Source organism: Elephas maximus, chromosome 19 (genome assembly GCF_024166365.1).
Source record: "Elephas maximus indicus isolate mEleMax1 chromosome 19, mEleMax1 primary haplotype, whole genome shotgun sequence".
Classification (NCBI taxonomy): Eukaryota; Metazoa; Chordata; class Mammalia; order Proboscidea; family Elephantidae; genus Elephas; species Elephas maximus.
The window spans coordinates 52,772,596-52,794,470 of record NC_064837.1 but is presented as its reverse complement, the minus strand read 5'-3'; the positions used below and the strand labels follow the sequence as shown (position 1 = coordinate 52,794,470).

At 49.8% G+C, this 21,875-nt stretch overlaps 3 protein-coding genes across 19 annotated transcripts in view; 1 reads left to right on the top strand and 2 right to left on the bottom strand.

The window, feature by feature from the left end:
- The window catches only part of KANSL1 (KAT8 regulatory NSL complex subunit 1), a 186,137-nt gene extending 176,632 nt beyond the window's left edge, over nucleotides 1-9,505 (top strand). For 2 of the 3 annotated variants that reach the window (XM_049861615.1, XM_049861616.1), the window contains 8 exons: nucleotides 34-216; nucleotides 699-887; nucleotides 1,231-1,379; nucleotides 4,906-5,027; nucleotides 5,664-5,721; nucleotides 5,919-6,031; nucleotides 7,020-7,272; nucleotides 7,556-9,505. In XM_049861615.1, coding sequence (XP_049717572.1) covers nucleotides 34-216; nucleotides 699-887; nucleotides 1,231-1,379; nucleotides 4,906-5,027; nucleotides 5,664-5,721; nucleotides 5,919-6,031; nucleotides 7,020-7,272; nucleotides 7,556-7,783 — 1,295 coding nt within the window. In that variant the 3' untranslated portion in view covers nucleotides 7,784-9,505. The remainder of the gene's footprint in view (nucleotides 1-33; nucleotides 217-698; nucleotides 888-1,230; nucleotides 1,380-4,905; nucleotides 5,028-5,663; nucleotides 5,722-5,918; nucleotides 6,032-7,019; nucleotides 7,273-7,555) is intronic. The other variant, XM_049861617.1, reaches the window with a different exon arrangement.
- Nucleotides 1-21,875, bottom strand: part of STH (saitohin) — a 283,897-nt gene that overhangs the window by 246,360 nt on the left and 15,662 nt on the right.
- MAPT (microtubule associated protein tau) overlaps nucleotides 14,287-21,875 on the bottom strand; it is a 129,745-nt gene continuing 122,156 nt past the window's right edge. For all 15 annotated transcript variants that reach the window (XM_049861625.1, XM_049861628.1, XM_049861630.1 and 12 more), the window contains 2 exons: nucleotides 20,113-20,225; nucleotides 14,287-15,039 (listed from right to left, as the gene is read on the bottom strand). In XM_049861625.1, the coding sequence (XP_049717582.1) occupies nucleotides 14,824-15,039; nucleotides 20,113-20,225 (329 nt within the window). In that variant the 3' untranslated portion in view covers nucleotides 14,287-14,823. The remainder of the gene's footprint in view (nucleotides 15,040-20,112; nucleotides 20,226-21,875) is intronic.

The following is a 21,875-nucleotide window of genomic DNA, read 5'->3' as shown; positions in this document are numbered from 1 at the left end:
CTAAGCTGCAGTGTTGTTTTGTGTTTCTTACAGATGTCCCCACGAGCCTGCACTTCCAGAGCATGCTGAAATCTCAGTGGCAGAACAAGCCTTTTGACAAAATCAAACCACCTAAAAAGTTCTCCCTTAAGCACAGAGCACCCATGCCAGGCAGTCTGCCAGATCCAACTCGAAAAGACAGGCACAAGTTGGTCAACTCCTTCCTCACAACAGCCAGTAAGTTTCAGGGGACTAGGGAGTCTCCCCGTTACTTTTCTATTCCTTTTCTATTCTCAAACTACTGGTTTGCTGTGGCAGTATGTCAGGTTTGGGAGCAGCACTTGACTGATACAAATTCAGCTCCCAGTCTACTTCTGCCTGTCTTGGATGCTCTCAGATGGACTATTCCAGATGTCATGGATCTTGGGGCAAGACCCAAAATGCTTAGTGAGTAGCCCGCAGCAGCATGGCATTGGGTCCGTTTGTGGGCAGGCTGTTTTCTGTAACCTGGTGTGACATTTCCCTGGTTGAGGAGTCTTTGGGCTCCCTGTGCCTGTCCTGGCCATTGGGCTCTTTACTAGAGGATCCTGTCCCAGAGGGCTGTCCTGCTGCCCTGAGTGTGTAGCATTGGCTTAGAGAGAACTCAAGAGCTCGGAACTCACATAGGAAAAGATTTGAGAGAAGGTATTTCACAGCTCTTTTTCTGTTCCCCTCTTCAGAGCTGTCCCATCACCAAATCCGGCCTGACAGGACCCACAGACAGCACTTAGACGATGTGGGGGCAGTGCCCATGGTGGAGCGAGTGACAGCGCCCAAAGCAGAGCGCTTGCTCAACCCGCCGCCATCCGTGCATGACCCAAACCACAGCAAAATGAGATTGCGAGACCATTCATCTGAGAGAAGTGAAGGTAGGGCCAGGCCCGGCACCTCTGCCTGCATTTGCGCCTGTTCCTGCTCAGGGCTTTCTGGGGCAGCCTGGGCTTCTCATAATTGTCCCCAGCTTTGTCCTTCACTTCCTAGGAAGGCAGAGTGGGGGGCCCCTACTGCTTCTAAATGCAGGTCACTTCTTACTACTGCAGCAGCCCCTGCCCAGCCCCCTACCTGCCATCAATGAGTTTGCTTCACCATTTTATTTTCTAGGCTTAGAAAGCATTTTTGCCTTGAATGTGTATTGCTGGCATTCCCGGCTTGCACCAGAAGTAGAGCTGATGAAGGTAGCTTTGTATTTCTCTTTTTTGTTGACTTCTGCAGTGTTGAAGCATCACACAGATATGAGCAGTCCGAGCTACTTGGCAGCTGCCCACCACCCGCCACACAGTCCCTTGGTGCGACAGCTCTCCACCTCCTCAGACACCTCTGCTCCCACCAGCTCTAGCCCACAGGTTACAGCCAGCACATCTGTAAGTACTTGTGTGAAGTTGGCTGGACATGTCCTCTGCAGGTTACAGGTCGTTATAGTGGCTCTGGCAGACAGCGTAAGAGTGGACAGTGATGGGAACGCACCTCATCATGATGCGTATGTTATTTTTAGTGTCGAAGGGGCAGTACTTGACCTTCTCTTAAGTTGTTTGCTTGAGTTGTTGTTCATAGTAGACACAGAATAAAGCCATTCATGTGATGCTTGACACAGAGACACACTCTTCAAGGTGGTCTGTGGCTATCCGAGACCCATGGGACTAAGTTTCCTACAGGACTCAACAATACTATATGGGCCTGGTGATCCAAGAAGTAAACATGAAAGGAGGGATAGAGGAGAGACTCCGATGGGCATTGGAGGGAGCAGATCAGAGTCAGTGTTTGATTTCCTTGTTTTTACATTACTGGTAAGTGGAGCTAGAGTCTGAGGATGAACCCTGGGTGCTGGAGTGCCTGGAAGAGAAGGGAGAAGGCAGAGCCCATGCTTTTTAGGTGTGCAGAGCAGAACTGCAGACCCAGCAGGCTACCTGGCAGTTCCCTACCTGTGGTAGTCTTCTAGTGGCAGGCCATCTGACACCCCCACTCCCCATCAGCCTTTAGGACAACACTGTCCATCCAGGATGCTGTTAGTGCAGCCATTCCAGATACATACTCGTGTTCATTTCATTCTCATGTTTTAATCCCTCATGGTGTGTCTCCTCGAACATGTCTACCTGTGACTGCTTTGTGCCCACTAAAGAGGCCTTTGAGTAACAATTAGAACTATAGTAATAAAGTGCTGCAGTTGGAACATTTATTGCGCACTTAACTATGTGTCAGTACTAAGTGTTTTACATGTGTTACCTCATTTAATCCTGTAACACCCTTGGAGATGCAGGTGATATTATGGATTCCCATTTTGTAGGCAGGGAAACTGAGGCTTCCCAAAGTTAAGTAAGCTGTCAGGTGAGGCAACTTGTGAGGGTTGTAATTGTGATTCAGACCAGGCAGTCTGACTGCAGAGTCAGCCCTCCACCATCACACTGCACAGTGTCAGCCTGGGGAGGCACAGGGCGGAGGGGGCTCATCCCGTGGCTTTGATAGCCCTGTCAGAGCTTAGATCGAGAAACTTCCAAGGCCACAAAATGTGCTCACGAGGCTCCTATGGTCAGGTAGGAATTTACTTGCTCTTTTCCAGATGGCCTCCTTAATCCTTCCCTCTTTTCACCTCCCACACCCACAAGTTTTGTCTAAGTAGATGTGTAGTGCCCATCATGTAGCTGATTATCCACCATCAAAGGCTCTCAGATAATCAAAGGATATGAAAGCAAATCTAATTCTGATAGTAGTCTGAACTCTGAGATCCAGGCCTGGGTCGACACTGCAGTATTTGTCTCCCTTGCCAGCCCTCCTGTGCCTGGAGAATGTTTACTTAGGCCTGGATCCTTTGAAATTGTATTTGCTTACCGAATACAGATTTTGTGCATAGTACTTTAATACTTAAGGTTCTTGTTCCCAAATTTCTTTACAGAATCTGGATTTATTTCCTGGTAGGAAGAGTGGTAGACCAGGTACCTGGAGTCAAGTAGAGACACGAGAGGGTGGGAGAAAACGGGAGGTGGGGGAGTGTTGATGGCGATGCTTCACAAAAGCCAGTGGCTGCTTCAGAAGCGCCTCAGTGGCTTCTTAAAGCCACTGATTCTGATTTGATAGTCAGAAGAGGGGAACATCCCGGAACCTTTTTCTTTTTTAACACTCCTGGTACAACCAGGTTGGGAACCACTTCCCAGTCTCGTCACTTCCTATCTCCCTCGGGCTCTAAAGAGGAGAGAGTAGTTAAAATAGACCAGATGAGTACCTGACGGAATGGGGAATCTAGGCGGAGGGTGGAAGGTAGAGCCTATTGAACAGTCCCACGGCCTACTGTAATTTCTCTCCCTTGAAGGTCCTAACAGCAGGCCCAAGAAGATTCAGGGAAAATGACATTTTGGAAAAGTACATACCTGTTTCTGGCAGCAGTGTCACATTCATTCTTGACCAAGATACAGGGAAGGCTGTCTCTTGTGAAGCCTCTGTAAGGTATACTTCTTGTAGGGGACAGATAATTTCTCCCTGCTCCAGCAGAGATAATGGCAGTGGCAGTGACTCTTGGGTGTGAGGTCACTAATCCTCACTGCAGGACTCAGCCAGGCAAGATTTGCAAAGGTCTTCAACTATGTTAGTTAAGCCTGTATCCTATAAATGTGAGGTCAGTGACAGTCTATTCTCATTTAATAGAGAAGGAAATTGAGGTGAGGACATTGTGAACACCTGAAGCCATAGGTGACAGCGGTTGAAATCCTGGCCCAGGAAGGGCTGACTTTTAATGTCCTCTGAGAATTGTATGTGCTGATGGAATGGATAAGTCGTTCATCGCCCTCCAGAGTAGAGTGGTTGGTTGTCGAACACCCTCTTCATCTTTCTTCACCAGCCCCTTTCCCTTGGGCTGGCCTGACTTGGTGGGTTAGGTTTGAATGCAGCCCCTTAGGTGTCTCCTGCCGTGTGGTCGCCATGGCAGCATGTTTGTCATCCCACTGTTTCCCTCTTGCCTTTCACAGCTCATTTGCCAGTCTCTGGTTCAGAGTGTAGGGTATGTGGTATCTGGGCAGAAGGAGTTAGTGAACTTTTTCTTTGATCTCAAAGACCAAGCCCTTTGGCTTCCTGTTTTATTCCTTCCTTGGTCTCCCAGCTGCTGGAAATGCCCACCTCCTTCTCTGATATTGGATCCTTGGAAGCCTTGTTTCCTGAGAGTTTGATCTTCTCAACTTCCTATAGAAACAGATCTCCTTTCTCCAGGGACATGAGCTATATAGCCAGGTCCTTTTGTTCGGTTGCCTTCCATTTACTTCTGTTGATACAGCTAGAAAGCTCTCAGCTTTTTCCCCAAGAATAATAGCCAGTAAGAGGGTGAATCACTTACGGCCTGAGCAGATGGTGGGTGTAGACTTTGCTGAAGAGTTCAGATCTTCGAAAAGGAGGCACTTACTTTCATGACAGCCAAGATTAGACGGCCTGTTGAGCTCGGCCTAGGCTTTTGGTATGTCTCAGGATAAGAAAATTCATTTTTTTAACCTAAAGAGTCACCACTAGTCTAAAGCATTGTTTTTAGGAGCCATTATGGGTCTAAGTCACAGATAATGTTAGAAAGGAGGATTCAAGGGGGGTGGTGGTAATAGAGTTGTATATGGACGGGTAAGAACCTCAACAGTTAACTCAAGGTCCCAGGGTACCCACCCCTACAAAATTCAATAAAACTCTCCTTTCACATGGGCCCTTGAAGCAAGAGGGTAGAGAGTGGGACTCGTGAATGGGAATCACTCTTCAAGACCACCTGGTATTTCCCCTGAGCCGTGTAAGCTGTTGCTGCTTACACTGCCGGGCCCCAGCATAGGGACCGAGGCCTGGTTATTGGTGACTTTGTTTAAATCTCAGGTCAATGATTTTATGTTCTTGGAGTTGTGCCTCCCTTTTAAACTTACCTTTGTCTTACAGCAGCCGATAAGGAGGAGAAGGGGAGAGAGCTCATTCGATATTAACAACATTGTCATCCCAATGTCTGTTGCTGCAACAACTCGTGTAGAGAAACTACAATACAAGGAAATCCTGACTCCCAGGTAGAGGCCCTATGTAACTGGCTCCTGTCCTTGTTCTCCTGGTACTGCCCTTTTTCTTCCTCTCTTCTCACCATGCTTTGATCCTTAGCCTCGGGTTCTGTCTTCTCTTTAAGAGCAAGCCCTTTTCTCTTATTCCATCATATGAACACACCAGATAGTCCAGAGGTCATGATCTGGCAGGTGGCTGTCCATGTCTGGTCTGTAGACATGTTTTGTTTGACACACATAGTGTGTTTAAAAATAACAAATTTGTTGCCAGCATCAACGATCAGGATTTCATACGCATATTTTTATTTTCAACTTTTGTTGCCAGATGAGAAGGTGGGGCAGCCCTGTTTACATGCTCCTGTATGGTAGTGACCAGCTGGTGCTGAACAGTGGTGATGCCTTAGGACCTTTGCTTGAGTTTGTCACAGTCTCCCAGTCCTACCCCCAACCCATTTCCCCCCAATTCTGGTCTTATGGGCATTTGAGTGTGGGGCCTCTTGTAGAGGCCTCTGAGGGCAAAGAGGCCGAACTGGATAGGGCAGAGCCTCCCATAGAACAGCATCACCCACAGGTGCAGGGCTCTCCAGTTGTACTCGCATGGGTGCGTTTTTCCCGCCGTCTCATGGTTGTCCCGTCTTGGTTTTGCAGCTGGCGGGAGGTTGATCTTCAGTCTCTGAAGGGGAGTCCTGACGAAGAGAACGAGGAGGTAATGGTCACACACACGCACACGGATGCACGCACTCTAGATCCCTCAAGACCTGGGTGTCAGGTGGTGAGCTCTTTGTATTCCTCTCCTGATGGAGAAGAGCCTAGTATAGGGTGGGGCTGGTCCTAGAATTGATCTACCCATATCTAAACTCAGCTTCCTGGAGGAAAGAGGTCAACAAAGCTGCTCTGTTACAGATCGAGGACCTATCCGATGCAGCCTTTGCCGCCCTGCATGCCAAATGTGAGGAGATGGAAAGGGCACGGTGGCTGTGGACGACGAGTGTGCCACCCCAGCGGCGTGGCAGCAGGTGACGGGCAGGCACAGGTCGTCAGGGCCTGTGGGAGGGAAGGTAGACAGGGATTTTGGGGCCTCTCTGTGTTCATAGAATTTCCGACGCCTCTTGGCTGCTTTTCATTTTAATCTACCAGCAGTGGCCGCGAAGGCAGGTTCCTTGGTGTTTGTGGGGAGCCTAATGGGTATAAGGTGACCTTGGTGGCATAATGGTTAAGAGCTACAGCTGCCAAGCAAAAGGTCGGCAGTTGGAATCCACTAGGCGCTCCTTGGAAACTCTGTGGGGTAGTTCTGCTCTGTCCTATACGGTCACTGTGAGTTGGAATCGGTCACTATGAGTTGGAATCGACTGGATGGCAACGAGTTTTTTTTCCATGGCTATAAGCAATCCGATGCTTGATCTTTGCCGAGTAGTCACTGTTCAGTTCTGACAGATTGGTCTCCGAGAGCAGGCAGTCTGTGACATCTGGAAGCCAGTAGGGGGTCCTGGTGATTTAGCCAGAGGAACTTTGAAGGCCTCAACACAGGTTAACCCTTGTTTGGACAGTGGAGTGTGGTTTTGTGGTCCTCCTTGAAAGAACTGTCTTCTTCCACATAGATACCGCCAGCATGTCTCCATTTAATGTTAACAGAACCCCTCAGGATCTTCAGTAGAAGGCCTTTTGTTTTTTTCTTTGACCACAGTTTCCAAAGTCTGAACTAATTTCTCTTCCCCTGTGAATTCAGTGGGCATTGTTCAGCTGTGGCTTTCACTTAGGATGATAAGGAGTAAGCTCCTAACTTTCTCTGCCTACACAGTTCTTAGATCTCATCTTGTGGTCCTGCCCCTCCAGTCAGTGGTAGGAAGAAACAAGGGGACTCTGTGGATCCTAGGAAAGAGCTGTGGGTGTCAGTCTACCTCAGCTGCTCTGGGTGGGATGCTTTTTTCATGCCTCCTCCCACGCCCCAAAAGTAAACAGAGGTCCATGTTACTTGGGAACTCATTTGCATTCCTTGGTGTACAGGTCTTACAGGTCATCAGACGGCCGGACAACCCCCCAGCTGGGCAGTGCCAACCCCTCCACTCCTCAGCCTGCCTCCCCTGATGTCAGTAGTAGCCACTCTTTGTTGGAGTTCTCCCACGGCCAGTCCCCTAGGAGCCCCATTAGCCCAGAACTACACTCTGCTCCCCTCACTCCTGTAGCTCGGGACACTCTGCGACACCTAGCCAGTGAAGACACCCGTTGTTCCACGCCAGAGCTGGGGTTGGATGAACAGGTGAGGGGTGCCTCCTTTGCATGGGTTGGTGGAGTGGTGGGATGGGATTGGGGAGGGACGGCACCTGCTGAAGGCGAGTCTTCATCTGATGGCTCCCTCTCCCCATTCTGAGGGGACAAGGGGTCACACTTGAAGTTTTGACCTTCTGAAGGTACCGTGGGACTGGATAGGGTATTGTTCAAAGGGTGTCCACCCTCTGAGGGGTCTTCTCAGGCACCCTAGGAACTCTTGTTTGGGGTAGGCTGGGACTGGGTCCTCACCAAGGCACCTTGTCTGCCCACAGTCTGTCCAGCCTTGGGAGCGGCGTACCTTCCCCCTGGCGTACAGTCCCCAGGCAGAGTGTGAGGACCTGCTGGATGCCCAGGAACGGGCAGCCCGTTGCACTCGGCGCACCTCAGGCAGCAAGACTGGCCGGGAGACAGAGGTGGCACCCACCTCGCCTCCCGTTGTCCCCCTCAAAAGTCGACATCTGGTGGCGACAGTCACAGCTCAGCGCCCAACTCACAGATGAGCGGGATACAGGAATCTAAACAGACTCACTAACTATTGGCATTAAAGCTTCAAAAATCTCTGTGTTTGATATTCAAACATCATATGCCGGAAATTTTCACAGTTTTTAGTGAATTTAAGGAATTTAGATCCAACTTTGGTCATTTTTTTTCCTTGTTTTGATTTTTGTTTTGTTTTTGTTTTGATTTCCATGTTTTCTTGTCACACACCTGAGCACTTCCTCCAGTTGGCAAACAGAAGTTCAGGCTAAGACCCTGCTGGGCTGGCCCTGGCCTGTCTGCACTGTTAAATCACTGGACTTAGCAATGTTAGATGACCATCCCTCTCCCTCGTGCCTGTGGGCAGAGGGAGTGGAGAGCTTCAGTTCAGCGTTGCCTTCAAGTTTGCGGGGGGAGAGGGCAGGGCATCCTGGGCTCCTCCCCCCTTCCCTCCCATCTGGGGCTGGGTCTGCTGTGCTGGAGCACCCTCTGTGGAGCCTCTTCACCGTAACTGCCAGCTGCTGTCACTGAGCTCCCTGCTGGCAGAACGGCTGCCTAGATCTTAAGAGACCCGGGGCGGGGGTGGGGGGGTGGGTGTCCTCTGCACTGGGTCATCTCTGCATTGACGTCTTCACTGCAGTAACCCAGCTGCAGCTGCTCAGGTCCCCACCCTGCCCTTTCTGCCTCCCTCCTGCTCCCCCATGCCATATTCACACCCACATACCATCCTTCCACACAGAACATCGTTACCGCTGTTCTGCTCTATCAAGACAGGGTTCGGACTACTTAACTTCTGTTCCCACTCCCCTGCAAATCGGGGGGTTTGGGAAAGGAGCAGCCACTTCCCCGGTAATTTTCACCAACTCACTTTGTCCTGTTTCCTTCACATCTCGTTCCCTTTCAGTGTCTGTTGGGCCCTTCCTCTTACACGGCCCCCTGGCCTGTGGAACATTGTCTGGTCCTAGCTGTGGTTCCCCCTCACTCCCCACCACTTCCCTTTGTTAGCCTTGTGCCTGTCTCATGTATAATCACATCACCAAAAACGGGGGAGGGAATAAGGACTCCTTTTTTTTTTTTTTTTTTTTTTTGCCATTTTGTAATCGTATGAAAATAGTAGACAACTGCTTAATGGTTGGGGTTTTTTTTTTTTTTTTCCCACAATTTTCAACATTAGTGATTTCTTTTTGGTTCTGTTTGCAAGTTAAAGGGTTTGTCATTGTTTCTTTAAAAAACAATAACGCACCATATCCCTATGCATAAAGTGCTTCTTCTATTTATAAGGTTGAGATTCTGAATAACCCTTTTAGCATTGTAAAAAAACAAAAAACAAAAATGGAAAAAAAAACCTTGTATTTTGTAAATATTTTCTTTTCCTGCTTTGAGCTGTGTAATGGCAGCGAAACATGTAGCTGTCTTTGTTCTATAGAAATGCTTTTCTTCAGAGAAGCTGATCTTTGTTAATGTCTTGATTCTGTTCGCAAAGCACAGAATTAGTGCTTAAAAAAAAAAAAGGAAGGAAAAAATTGAAAAAAATAATAAAAAAAAGTTACAGAGTGTTGCGTGCCAGGCCTTCCCTCACATATCTAACTGGGTGTACGTGGTGGCGGTGACAGCATAGAACTGGCCCTGCTGAAACACTTCTGTGGGGTCCTCTGACTTACTCCAGACTTTGGAAAGTCCCCTTTCTGTCTTCTGGGCCCCTGACAGGGGCATGGCAGGGTCAGGAGAGAAAAGATGTGTTTGCACTGGGGTGGTGGGAACTAAGGGGTGCTAGTAGAGGGAGTCTTCGCACATGACCTGCATTTTCTTGTCAAATGAATGTAATTGATCCATCGCCTTACCGTGTCCCTTTCTCTAGTGAGGCCAGGGATGTCACATATTCAATCTATCCTAAACTGCCCTTTAATGGACACTGCCCTTTTCACCATCAACCTTTTCATGCCCAGAACATTCTTCAAGTAGACCCTGGTGCTTCTGTGGTTGGAGTCAATGAGAAAGTATGTATAATTTGCACGGGGCCTGAGTTTGTTTCTGCCTAGTACTTGAAATTACAGCATCTTTCCTTTGAGGAGCCTCAATGCTTGTTTTTCTCTGTACAAGATAAGTGAATGGGTCCTCTTGGTACTGTCTTCTCTGCTTTCCGTAACAGTCAAGATGAAGTAGCCATGAGACTGCATGTGTAGCTCCAAAAGCCACGTGTGTTCTCTGGCCAGCCTGTTGCTGCTTGTGATTCTGTGGTTGCAGCTAAGACCTGCTCTACTTAGCATGCGCCTGAAAGAATTGTCAGAACTGTGTATGAAAATCTAAGGATTCAATATCATGACTGTGACCTAGTCTGAGGAACAATGATTAGTATGATGGGTTACTGTTTAGGTTTTGTTCTCCTTTGTGGCATCGCTAAGGGGAAGCTATCTGGTATCCCTGTGTTAGTTTGGCAGAAACACTCCCCAATCTATAATAAGGCTCCGAAGCAAAGAGGGAAGTGAACTATGTAAACCTGGAAGGAATCGAAGCCATGTCATTCAACCGACTGGACTCATGTTCTGCTGTTCCGGCCCAGAGCTGTAGGCTAGTTGCCCAGGACAGAAGATCTCATACATCCACCCATCTCACCCAGCCAGCCAGTCTCTTCTCAAGTTTGAATACACTGGCACCTATCTGTGCAGCATTGTGATCTCAGCCACAAGGGTGTGGGCCTTTGACCTGGATGAGGCTGGTCTGCCCGTAGCAGCATGAGATGATCAACTGAAAATGAACCCATCTGAGAGCTCTTCTGTCACTTAAAGGGCCCCAGAGAGACCAAAGCCAACTGGCAAGTCCTGACATCCAGGTTTTAACAACGTCACTTCCTCTCGTTTTCTTGCGACTGGAATCCCATGAACCAGAGGCCTTATTTAATCAGAGTAATAACTTTATTTCCAAATTCACTTTTACAGCAACAGTCAGTGTAAATTATTTGTTAAAACACACGATACACAATATGGACATTCACGGACAGGAAGCTAAGCTAAGCTGATTTCATGTCCCTACCCTCCCCCCCCTCAAAATTTCCCAGAGAAATCATGGGACTCGCAAGTGCCAGAAACTGGCCTGCCCGGCACTGCAAGTTCACGGGGCCAAGTCTGTTAGGAGGTGAGACTTTCCTGGGCCAGTGCCCAGTGTTAAAGTAACCCTTTTTTTCAAGCTGAAGAGAAGTCAGAAATGTCATGAAGCCACAGATCTATAGATGGGCAAACTGATGATCTCCACCTTGCTCATCCCAACCTCTTGGTTTTACTTGGGGAACAAAGATAAAGGAGGGTGAAAGAAGAAATCTCAGCAGCGGGCCTGGATCTGGTGGGAAAGGTGAGACACTGAGGTGCCAATAGCCCAGAGAAAAGGATATTAGGCTCTCTGGGAGGTGGGATTGTAGGCTTAGGATTCCATGGTGGTTGCGGGGGGCAGCAAGCAGGGGACCAAAATCTACAGAATCCTGTAGTCCTCACTGCCTGCACCTGGCCAGGAAGGGGATGGCAACTAGGTGGCCGCATGCTGCACCTGGGAAAGCCTGTCAGCGGAAAGGCAAAACCCCAAGGACCTGTAGCCCCATGGCATCTCCCTCGCTAACAAACGTGGTTGAAATTGTGAAGAAAAGGGTTACAAGGCAGTTCACTGCTGCGTTCCAAGACCTCCCTCTACCCGAGTTAAATATCTTACAGCTTCTTCCCCCTCCCCCCCAGCACAACAAGCAATCAAAAACAGGATACAGAGTCGCACCATTGAAGTCGATTTAAATGGAACTACTGATAAAGTGAATGGAGAGCTTGAAGGAACCAGGTGTATATCCTAGCCCACCCAAGGGACATTGAAGGTGGAGAAAATGGGCATGGGCACCCAGCCCTGGGGAGATTGTCCTCATTTAAGTTCAGGCCAGCATCCCTTTACAACCCACCTGCCACACAGACCTGATAACCCAAAACCATGATCTTTAGGCTGGCTCCCAACAGCCCAGCCCTCACAACGGAGAGTCCAGAGCCCACTGAGTAAGGCCCAGCTGCTTAAGAGCAGGCACAGGTACTGCAGGACGAGGAAGCAAGAGGTGTGAGAAGAAACGCAAATGAAATCAGTGGCAGCAATGATGGGGCCACGTCTTTAACAGCTACCAAATCTTTACGTTTCTTTCCCCTTTTTCACAACCCTGCACTTCTGAGAGCAGCTGGGACTGAAGACTTGGGAATCACAGGCTTCAAAGTTCTAGGCCCAAGCGATTCCTTGCAAGGAAAGCTTTCTCTGCAAATGAAGCTCCAGCCCTGGGAAAAGCAGCCCTGGACTCCTACCACCCAGCCCCCCAGGGTTACCTTTAACTACACCAAAACCGCAAGTGGCAGAACTGGGCCTGAGGCCGCTGACTTTAAACAGCCGATTTTTGCAAAGATGCTTCCCTTCCCCCAGAACAGCACATGGGGCCTGCATAAGGTCTGCGGGCTGATAGTGCTCTGGCCAAGACTGTGGGAAGGTGTCTCCTGACTTGGCGCCCTTCCTGTCAGGCAGCTCAGGCCCCTAGGCCCTGCCATTCCAATCCCTCCTATGGCTGTGCGCCCCTTGGTAGGAGAAGCCATATCCCCTCTGAGGAGAGCTTGGCAAGTGACCCCAGGCTGAGGGGTGGGCTGCCTAGAGGCTCCTGGGGCTGCAGGCCTCTCCCTGGCTGGCACTGGTTTCACTTCTCACATGACGCAAGGAGTTGGAAGACCCTCATGAGTGCTGATGTGGGGCTTCTCCAGGCTGTGACCAGAGAGGACCATCTTCACGCTGCCAGCCAGGACAGTCACAGGGCACATTGCTCCTAGGAAAAACTGGCTTTGCCTCAATAAAGGGAAGCCCTGGGGAGGCAGGGAAGGAGGTGGGTACCATAGCTTCTGTCCTTGTCCTGCTCCAGACCTTCTTTGCTGCCGAGGGTTCTCCTCAGATGTCATAATCTGGTGAGGTCCCAGATGGTGATGAAAACCTTTGAAAAATGGATGCCCCAAAAGGGTAGAGCCACATTGGCCTCCTGGAGCTGAGTGCCAGCATGGGGGGAGGGGGCGGTGAGAGATATTTAGGACCCCCATGGAAGTGGGTTAGAAACCTCACTACAAGTGTTTCAAGATACATATGTCTTATTTGTTTTTTCACTATTATAGTCACTCTTGAATCCAAGCATAAACAGACAAATCCAACTACAACGCAACAGGGTGCAGATGGGGAGGGGAGGGAAACATCTATGTATATGTTCAGCTGCTCCAGCAGGACAGACGGCATTGCTTCCATTGGGGGCTGGGGCCAGAAACATTTCCGACAGGGGGAGGGGAGCGTGTTCCCCTTTTTGGGGTGTGGAGGGCTGATTATATGGGATTGAGCAATGGCTGGGCCCTCTGGGAGGCTGGCTGGCAAGAGGCTCAAAGACACAGGCAGGGGCAGAAGTGGGGACCGAGGGAGTGTGGTCTGGCCCTGGGGGTCTTGCCTGCCCATCCCAAGTGCCATCTCTGGCAACCATGACACCCAGCCTCTCCCGCTGTCAACTCAACACAGGAAGAGAAAGTTCTCTCCAAGTCGCAGGGCAGAAATGTCCGGGTCATTGCTGAGCCCCTTTCTGATTCACACTGCTGTCGTGCCGTTTCTGTGACCAGAGGTGAAGGCAGAGCCTGGAATAAGGTCATCGCATTCGGTGTGAGAGACACCAGTTGAGTGAGAGGAACTTAGACTGAGGTCCAACCCTTGTGCCTAGATTTTCCTTGGTTTCACCGCTTAGTTCAGAGTAGCTGCCTCCCACATCCAACCACCATCCATTACTGAGAAGGGGTCGGTGAGGCTGGGAACTCGGAAACAGGTGACATAATGAGGGGTACAGTCAGTGACTGGGCTCTGCATAGTAGACACATGGGCACAGTGGGGCAGACAGGTGGCTGCAGTGGCTGTGGGAGGGGCAGGAGGCTCAGGACCCCACCTCCCACTCCCCTCCACACACACTCCAGAGATGCTGGAGCCCTAGGCGTGGCAACAGGCGGATGTCCCCCGAGAGGCACAAGTCCTTACAAAGAGAACTGGTTAGCCCTAAAGTCCCAGATCTGTGAGGTGGCCAAGATCGTTGCTGCAATTCCAACCTTCTTCAGAACTCAGCAGGGCTCCGTGGGGCTGAGGGAAGCTCCTCCGCTCAGGACCCCCACCCTGCAGGGAGGGAGGAAGAGGCCAGGAGCTCACAGGACATCAAGGTCGGCCACCCTCCTGTCAACCTTCCTTCTCTTACCCCCACCGTCCCTCCACAGTATGGGAGGGCCTGGAACCCTTCTCCCACTAGCCTCCCACGGGGAGCGGGGGGTGCACACCGGCTGCAGCAGACCCCAGCCCAGCCAGGATGACCTCTGAGGCCTGTGCGAGGGCTGTTGGCCCTTCCTGTCTGTGCACACCAACTCCCTCCTCTGTCTCCCATCTCCCTCCCCCACTTTCCCCTCACCCTCTCTCTCCCCCTGCCCACCCCCTGCCTCAGCCTCTCCCTGCCTCTCTTCCCTACCCCCTACCCCATCCTGCTCTCACACAAGGTTGACATTATCTGCCTGTGGCTCCACAGATGCACCAAGTTTCCAGTCCTTTGTTGCTGCACTGCCCCTGAGAAGCCCCTGGGAGGGGGCTAGAGGAAGCCAGCGACCCCAGTCCCTTGAAATTCTGAGCAGCAGCAGCGCTCAGAGCCTCTCCCTCTTCTACTCAGAGGGGAAAAAAAAAAGCATCAAAAGGAATTGTCCAAGGAAATGTTTGTTGGGTGTGGCCATCTTTTTCAATATGTATATATTTTTAATATTTTATGGTTGTTAGCCCACCTGTCAATTTGGAAAGATGAAATTTGCTTTTATCCCCCATCACTGGTTTTGAAGTCCCGAGCCAAAGCCGAGCAACAAAAGCAGGTCAAGTGAGTAACCAACCGATCAACCAATCTGTGAGGAGCAGCTGGGGGGTGGGGGCAGAGGGCGAAGGGCCAAATCGTTATTCTTTTTTTTCCCACACTCTCTCACTTTCTCTTCTGTCCACGATTATGGACCGCCCCAGGGCCTGATCACAAACCCTGCTTGGCCAGGGAAGCAGACACTTCCTCGGCTAGTGTGGAGAGCTGGGGCGAGTCTACCATGTTGATGCTGCCAGTGGAGGAGACGTTGCTGAGGTGCCGTGGAGACGTGTCCCCGGACACCACCGGCGACTTGTACACGATTTCTGCCCCGTGGTCTGTCTTGGCTTTGGCGTTCTCACGGAAGGTCAGCTTGTGGGTTTCAATCTGCACAGGAGGAGAAGAGGGAAGGTGAAATGACATGCCAGGGGCAAGGGGCGGCCCTGCCAACTGCCCTCCAAGGCCTGGCCTTTGGTGGGGGCTGCTGTTATTTTTACTGTTTTTCAGTAGGTACTACTTACACAACGAGCCCTAGTGGGCAAGGGTTAAGCACTCAGCTGTTAACTGAAAGGTCGGCAGTCCAAACCCACCCAACAGCTCTGTGGGAGAAAGACCTGGTGATCTGCGAAAACCCTGTGGGGCCATTCCACTCTGTCACATGGGGTAGCTATAAGTCAGAATCGACTCGACAGCACCCAACAACTACTACTTACATACAACCCTTCCTTCGCTGCCTCCCAGCCACCCAGCTCCCTTCCCCAGAGGCGGTGACCATTATAAGTTTCTTGTGTACCCTTTCAGATATAGTCCACACATATACAAACGTGTGTGTGTAAATACCTATGATAACGTAATAGACACACGCTCTGCGCCTCTGGTTTCTAAACTGAATACTTTCCATTCTCCGTTCACAGGGAGCATCCTCTTTCTTGTTGATGGCTGCACAGTATACCATCGTGTGAGGTGTACTGAAATTTATCTACTCCTCTACTGGTGCATATTTAGGTTGGTTCCAGTCTTTTACTGCTATAAACACCGCTGCACACATCATTTCACACATGTGTAAGGTGTATCCTAGAAGTGGAATTGCCCAGTCAAAAGGGGTGTGCATTTTATTTTGATAAATATTGCCAAGTTGCAACTGGAAGTGTTGAAGGAGAAGTTAGAGACATTAAGGGACGTCCCCAGAGCCACTGCTTCCCAGCCATGAGCCACACACATTCCTCCCCTTTGCCAGTGATGGATGAGGAGTGTGGAGAAGGCAGCAACTGGGCGCAGCATTGGTACCTGTGCTAGAAAACACGGTATGTGAAAGCCCTTTTTAAAATAGAGAAACGGCGTAGCTAGGCATCCCAGAGGCCTTAGCTCCAAAGGATTATCCAGGAAACTCAGAAGCAGAAAGCATTAGTTGGAGATGTGAGTGGCACCGATGACCGACCCCTGAAGTGGCTGACACAGTCTCTCTCCCATGAAAACAAGCACAGCAGTTTTCAACCTTTTTTGGGTCTGAGACCTTTTTAAGCATCTTGTGAAACTGGAAAAATGTGTGCATGTGGGCCTGGGCACATTTAGAATTTTCCATACAATTTCAGAAATCCACAGACCCTAGATGAAGCGCCCCTATTTGAAGAGAGGTTGAATGAAGGTATAGAGAGAAAGCAGGTTGTATGTGTATTTTGTTCATTTTTGGGGTCACTGCTTTGAAAAAAGAACCCTTTCATACTATTGTATTCTAGTGGCCATTTTTTAATTGTGGTAAATACACACATAACAAAACACCATTTCAAAAACCTGCATTGTGCAATTCAGTGACGTTAACTACGTTCATCATGTTCCACCATCACCTTATCAGAAACTCAGCGTCCTCCTTCCCCCCGCCCCCCATCCGCCTCTGGTAACCACTAATAAACTTTGACCTCTGTGTTGTTATTGTCGGGTGCCGTTGAGTCAACTCCGACTCGTAGCAACACCATGTGACAGGGTAGAGCTGCTTCGTAGGGTTTCTTAGCTGTAATATTCACAGAAGCAGATTGCCAGGTCTTTCTCCCACAGAGCTGCTAGGTGGGTTCGAACTTCCAACCTTTCGATCGGCAGCTGCGTGCTTAATCAGTGTTCCACTGGCACTCCTGCGGTCTCTATACAGTTGCGTATTCTAGATATTTCATATAAATGGGATCGTACAATATCTGTCCTTTTTATGGCTGCCTTATATGAGTGGCCATTTTGACATAAGCTTTGGTAAGAACATTTAGGCTAATGTTTTTTTAAAAAGCTTTGTTTCTTAAGAAAAAAAAGTGACAGACTTCTGGGAATGTCCCAAAATCCCCCAAACTAAAAGGTGGCAGGGGCCCTGTGCTCTGCTCAACACACGGAAATGAGGAGCTGAGTCAGAGGGAACCCTCTAGGCCCAGAACAGTGGCTTCGAGCCACCATAGAGATCAATTAGAAACAGAAGCCCTTGAGGAAGGTCGCTGAGTGACTATCTGAAGTGGGGGACAAAGAGCAGAAGGAGCTGAGAAGTTTGGGCTTGGACTTGAATCTAACTCATGTTCTTCTATGCCTACCCCATACCAAGTACCTTCCAGAACAGAGTCTCGTTTGAGTCTCTGAACCACTCTGGGATATAGTATTTCCATCCCATTTTGCTGAAGGAGAAACTGAGGCTCAGAGCACTTGCAGATCTTTTCCAGGTCACACCTCCAAGCAGAGACAAGCCCAGTGCTTTCCCCAGGGCACAAGAACTTGCAGAGACAGATATGGAGTCCTCCCTTCACCCAGGGAAAGGCAATGAAAATACCAGTGCGCAGCTCTACCGAGACCCACTAAAGTCAGACTCTCTGGGAGTAGGGAATCCCTGGGTGGTGCAAACAGTTAACATGCTTGACTGCTAACTGAAAGGTTGGAGGTTCAAGTGCACCCAGAAGAAAGGCCTAGCAATCTACTTCAAAGAAATCAGCCATTGAAAACCCTATGGAGCTCACAATCCCATCTGATACATGTGGGGTTACCATGAGTCAGAATTGACTTGACAGCAACTTTTTTTTTTTCATGGTGCCCCTCTCCCCCCTGGAGGTGGGGCCTAGGCATCTGTATCTTTGAATCTCCCCAGGGCTGGGAGGCCCTGCCTGAAACGAGGGTGGGGGCAGGTAATGGAAACAAGCAGAGCTTTTGTGGATAAAATTCCCCACTTCCCCAGGAACTGGGCCCAAGCCCACTTCCCTTGAGGCCTGCAGCCTCCTGGCCCATCTTTTGTTACCAGAAAATGTTTCTGGGTGTGGGAAGCCATGTATGCCACGGCACGATGTAGATGGCCACTTCAGGTCCCCCTTGGGGTCAGGGGGGCCAGAGGGGGCGCTGCAGGGAGCCGGAGAACCAGGGTTGTCCAAGGGGCAGTACCCTTCCCCCAGCCTTGGGGCCCCAGCCTGTGGGTCAGGTAGGCCCCGAGTTCTCAGTCTGCAACCTCCACTTTAAGACCAAGCCAGCAAGTGCCGCTCCACAAAACCACCCTGCCGGCTTTCACCACGAGTGCAAGAAGGGGTGCATCTCTCTGTTCAGAATGGTGCCTGGGCTACAGGGGAGGATGAGGAGGGGAGGGCGGGACAGGCTGGGGGCAGGAGGACTTCCACCCAGGCCACCCTGGGCAGCGTACTTTCTCACACGGGTTGGTCTTAGACGGTACATCTGTTCTGGGCCATCCCTCCCCCTGCCGCTCCCCAGCTAGCTGCTGTGAGGCACTGAAGGCTGGAAGGCGAGCCACGTCCAACACTGCAGGGCGGCGTGGGTGCTTTGCTGCATTTGTGCCTGAGAGCAAAGCACAGCCACAAGACCACATCCTGCCGCAGGCCCAGAGGGTGCTGCTCAGGGCTGCACCCCCAGGCCTCCCTCCCAGGCTTACTTGTCTGCAGACGACGGCTGGCTGTTGTTTTAGGTGCCTGAAGCTGATTCCAACTCCTGGTAAACCCCATGTGTGACAGAGTAGAACTCCCAGAGGGTTTTCTTGGCTGTGATCTTGATGGAAGCAGATCACCAGGTCTTCCTCCTGTGGAGCCGCTGGGTGGCTTCAAACCACTAACCTTTTGCTTAGCACACCCATACCAAGAGCAAACCCTGGAGACTCTAGAAACTGCCGGAACGCCGAGACCTGACCAGTCCTGCAGCCTCCTCGTGGACACTTCAGGACAGACCATCCGAAGCTTCGCAGAAATAGCCTACGTCAGCATTGCTGTTTTGCTCTAGTGACCCATGCAGAAATTTTGTGATGTCCCACAACTTGCTCTCATGCACGGGCTGGCTTTGGGGATGGCTGCTTCTTCATGTGGGTGCTTGCAAGCCACAGGGCCTAGGATAGTGGCTCTCACTTTTGCTGCACTGAAGAATCATCTGGGACTTCTAAAAATCCAGGTGACCCTTCAGGGGTGGGGCCCAGGCAGCAAAGGTTAACGCTCCCCACATGCCTGCAGTGGCCAGCTAAGGCTGAGACCCACTGCCCTGGATGCGGCTGATCACATCAAGTCAGTCAATACAGGGTCCTCCTTCTTCCGCATTTGGAAAACTGGACAAGCCTTTGTCTATCTGACTTGATTACAACTTGTTATAGGTTGAAATGTGTCCCCCCCAAAATACAAGTTGAAATCCTAACCTTTATACCTGTGGAAAGGATCCCTGGTGATGCAGTGGTTAAGCACTTGGCTGCTAACCAAAAAGTCGGTGGTTCAAACCCACCAGCCGCTGTGCAGGAGAAAGGTGCGGCAGTCAGCTTCCATAAAGATTACAGCCTTGAAAACCCTATGGAACAGTTCTCCTCTGTCCTAGAGGGTTGCTGTGAGTCGGAATCGACTCGACGGCAACAGGTTTGGTTTGATACCTGTGGATGTATTCCCATTTGGGAATAAGTTTTTTCTGTTTTGTTTTGTTAATGAGGCCCTATCAGTGTAGGGTGCATCTTAAACCAGGGCCGGATGAACCAGTAAACATGCACCGGTTTGCACTGAGTGAGGTACATTCGAGTTTAAGTGTGGTTTCACTTCATCTTTGACATGGTGGGGGTCAGGTGAAACCATGCGCTGCACGTTGTTAGGAAGGCACAGTTGGGCCCGTGCGTACCCCGTTTGTTGGGTAATCCAGTCCTGCGAAAGCCTAATCACTTCTGAGTTATAAAAAGAGCAGATCAGACAGAAGAAAATACAAATGCGGGAAGACAGATGCCATGTAAAGATTGCCAAGGAGCCAGGGAATGCCAGTCTGCAGAAGGTGAGACAAGGATGGTCCCCCAGAGTTGACAGAGCCTTCTCCTATAGTCGGTGCCCTGAATTCGGATTTCTAGCCTCCTGAACTGTGAGAAAAAAATACATTTATGTTCTTTAAAGCCACTCACGTGTAGTATTTCTGTTTACAGCAGCACTAGGAAGCCAAGACAACCCCGGCCCAAATGGAGCCCCCTTCCTGCCCTGCCCCCGTTACCTTTTTATTCCCTCCACCAGGAACATGGGTGATATTATCCAGGGAACCGATCTTGGACTGGACTCTGTCCTTGAAGTCCAGCTTCTCAGATTTTACTTCCACCTGGCCACCTCCTAGAAAACAACACACACAATACCATTTTGCCATCTTTTTCTGTGGCTCAGTGGACTTTTCTGTGCACTAAATAAGAGCTACACAGCAAAGTGCCCATGGGCTGCTGGGGGCTCAGTGAAGAACAGGTCAGTGGAAGGCTCAGACCGAGGCAGAGCTCTTAGGCTGGCACTTTGACGTGAACAGGGTTAAGCAAATGTTTCCAAGTAGAGAGCAACCTTTAGGAGTAGATGACTCTCCTTTAGTTAGAATGTGGCTTGTATACAAGAAGTAAGTCCTTCCAAAGGGTTCAGAAACATTTTGCTTCACCTCTCTAATCAAGTGTGCATCAAATATTTACTTGGCCAACTCATCCTTCTTAGATAATGCAAAGGTGAATTACAGTCATTCTAGGATAAATTATCCTAATTCTGAATTGGTTACACTCCAATGAGTGAAGTCTTTCTAGGTCAACACTCTGTCAGCCATAGCCCCACAAGACCTCGGAATAAAACCGAATGACAAAATGCACGCTACAGAAGGGAAGGTGATGATCCCTTCACCCTCCTTGGGCACTCGATGCCACGCCCAATCACGGGGGACACAGCATGAGAAAGTCACAATTTATATTACTTTCTTGAAAAGGATTAAAGCCACTGAAGAAAGCTGCTCTCTGAAGAAAGAACATGGTAGAATGGGCTCCAGGTGCGAGGTAGTTTCCACTGGGAGAGACTATAAACTCTCACAAAATGTCCAAGGGTGACAGAAAATAATTAGACACATTCTGGACTATGCTTCTGATACCTTCTCTTCCAACAGAAGTGGCTCAAGACCTCTTCCCTGAACAGGGCCTAAGGCAGAAGTCCTGCTAGAGACTCCCAGAAGGGAGTAAGCATCTATACCTGTGCTTCCAATATGGTAGCCAGTAGCTACATGTGGCTATTCAAATTTTCATTAAATCGAACTAGTTCAGTTCCTCATTGCACTAGCCACATTTCAAGTGTTGAATAGCCACGTGTGGCGGTGGTTGTTGTTAGTTGCCATCAAGTGGATCCTAACTCATGGCAACCCCATGTATGCAGAGTAAAACTGCTTCATAGGATTTTCAAGGCTGCAACCTTTCAAAAGCAGATTACCAGGCCTGTCTTCTGAGGCACCTCTAGGTGGGTTTGAGCCACCAACCTTTCAGTCAGTAGTCAAGTACTTAACCATCTGGGCCACCCAGGGTTAGTGGCTACCATATCGGACAGTGTAGATATAGAACATGTCCATCATTGCAGAAAGATCTATTAAAAAAAAAACAAACCCACTGCCATCAAATCGATTCCGACTCATAGCAGCCCTACAGGACAGAGTAGAACTGCCCCATGGAGTTTCCAAGGAGCACCTGGTGGATTCAAACTGTCGACTTTTGGTTAGCAGACGTAGCACGTAGCCACTACACCACCAGGGTTTCCAGAAAGATCTATAGGCAGTGCTAATTTCTATACAGTAAAAGACCTCTTTAGTGTTAAAAAGCTAAGATGTCACTCTAAGGACTAAGGTGCGCCTGACCCAAGCCATGGTATTTTCAATTGCCTCATATGCATGTGAAAGCTGGACAATCAATAAGGAAGACTGAAGAAGAGTTGATGCCTTTGAATTATGGTGTTGGCAAGGAATATCGAATATAC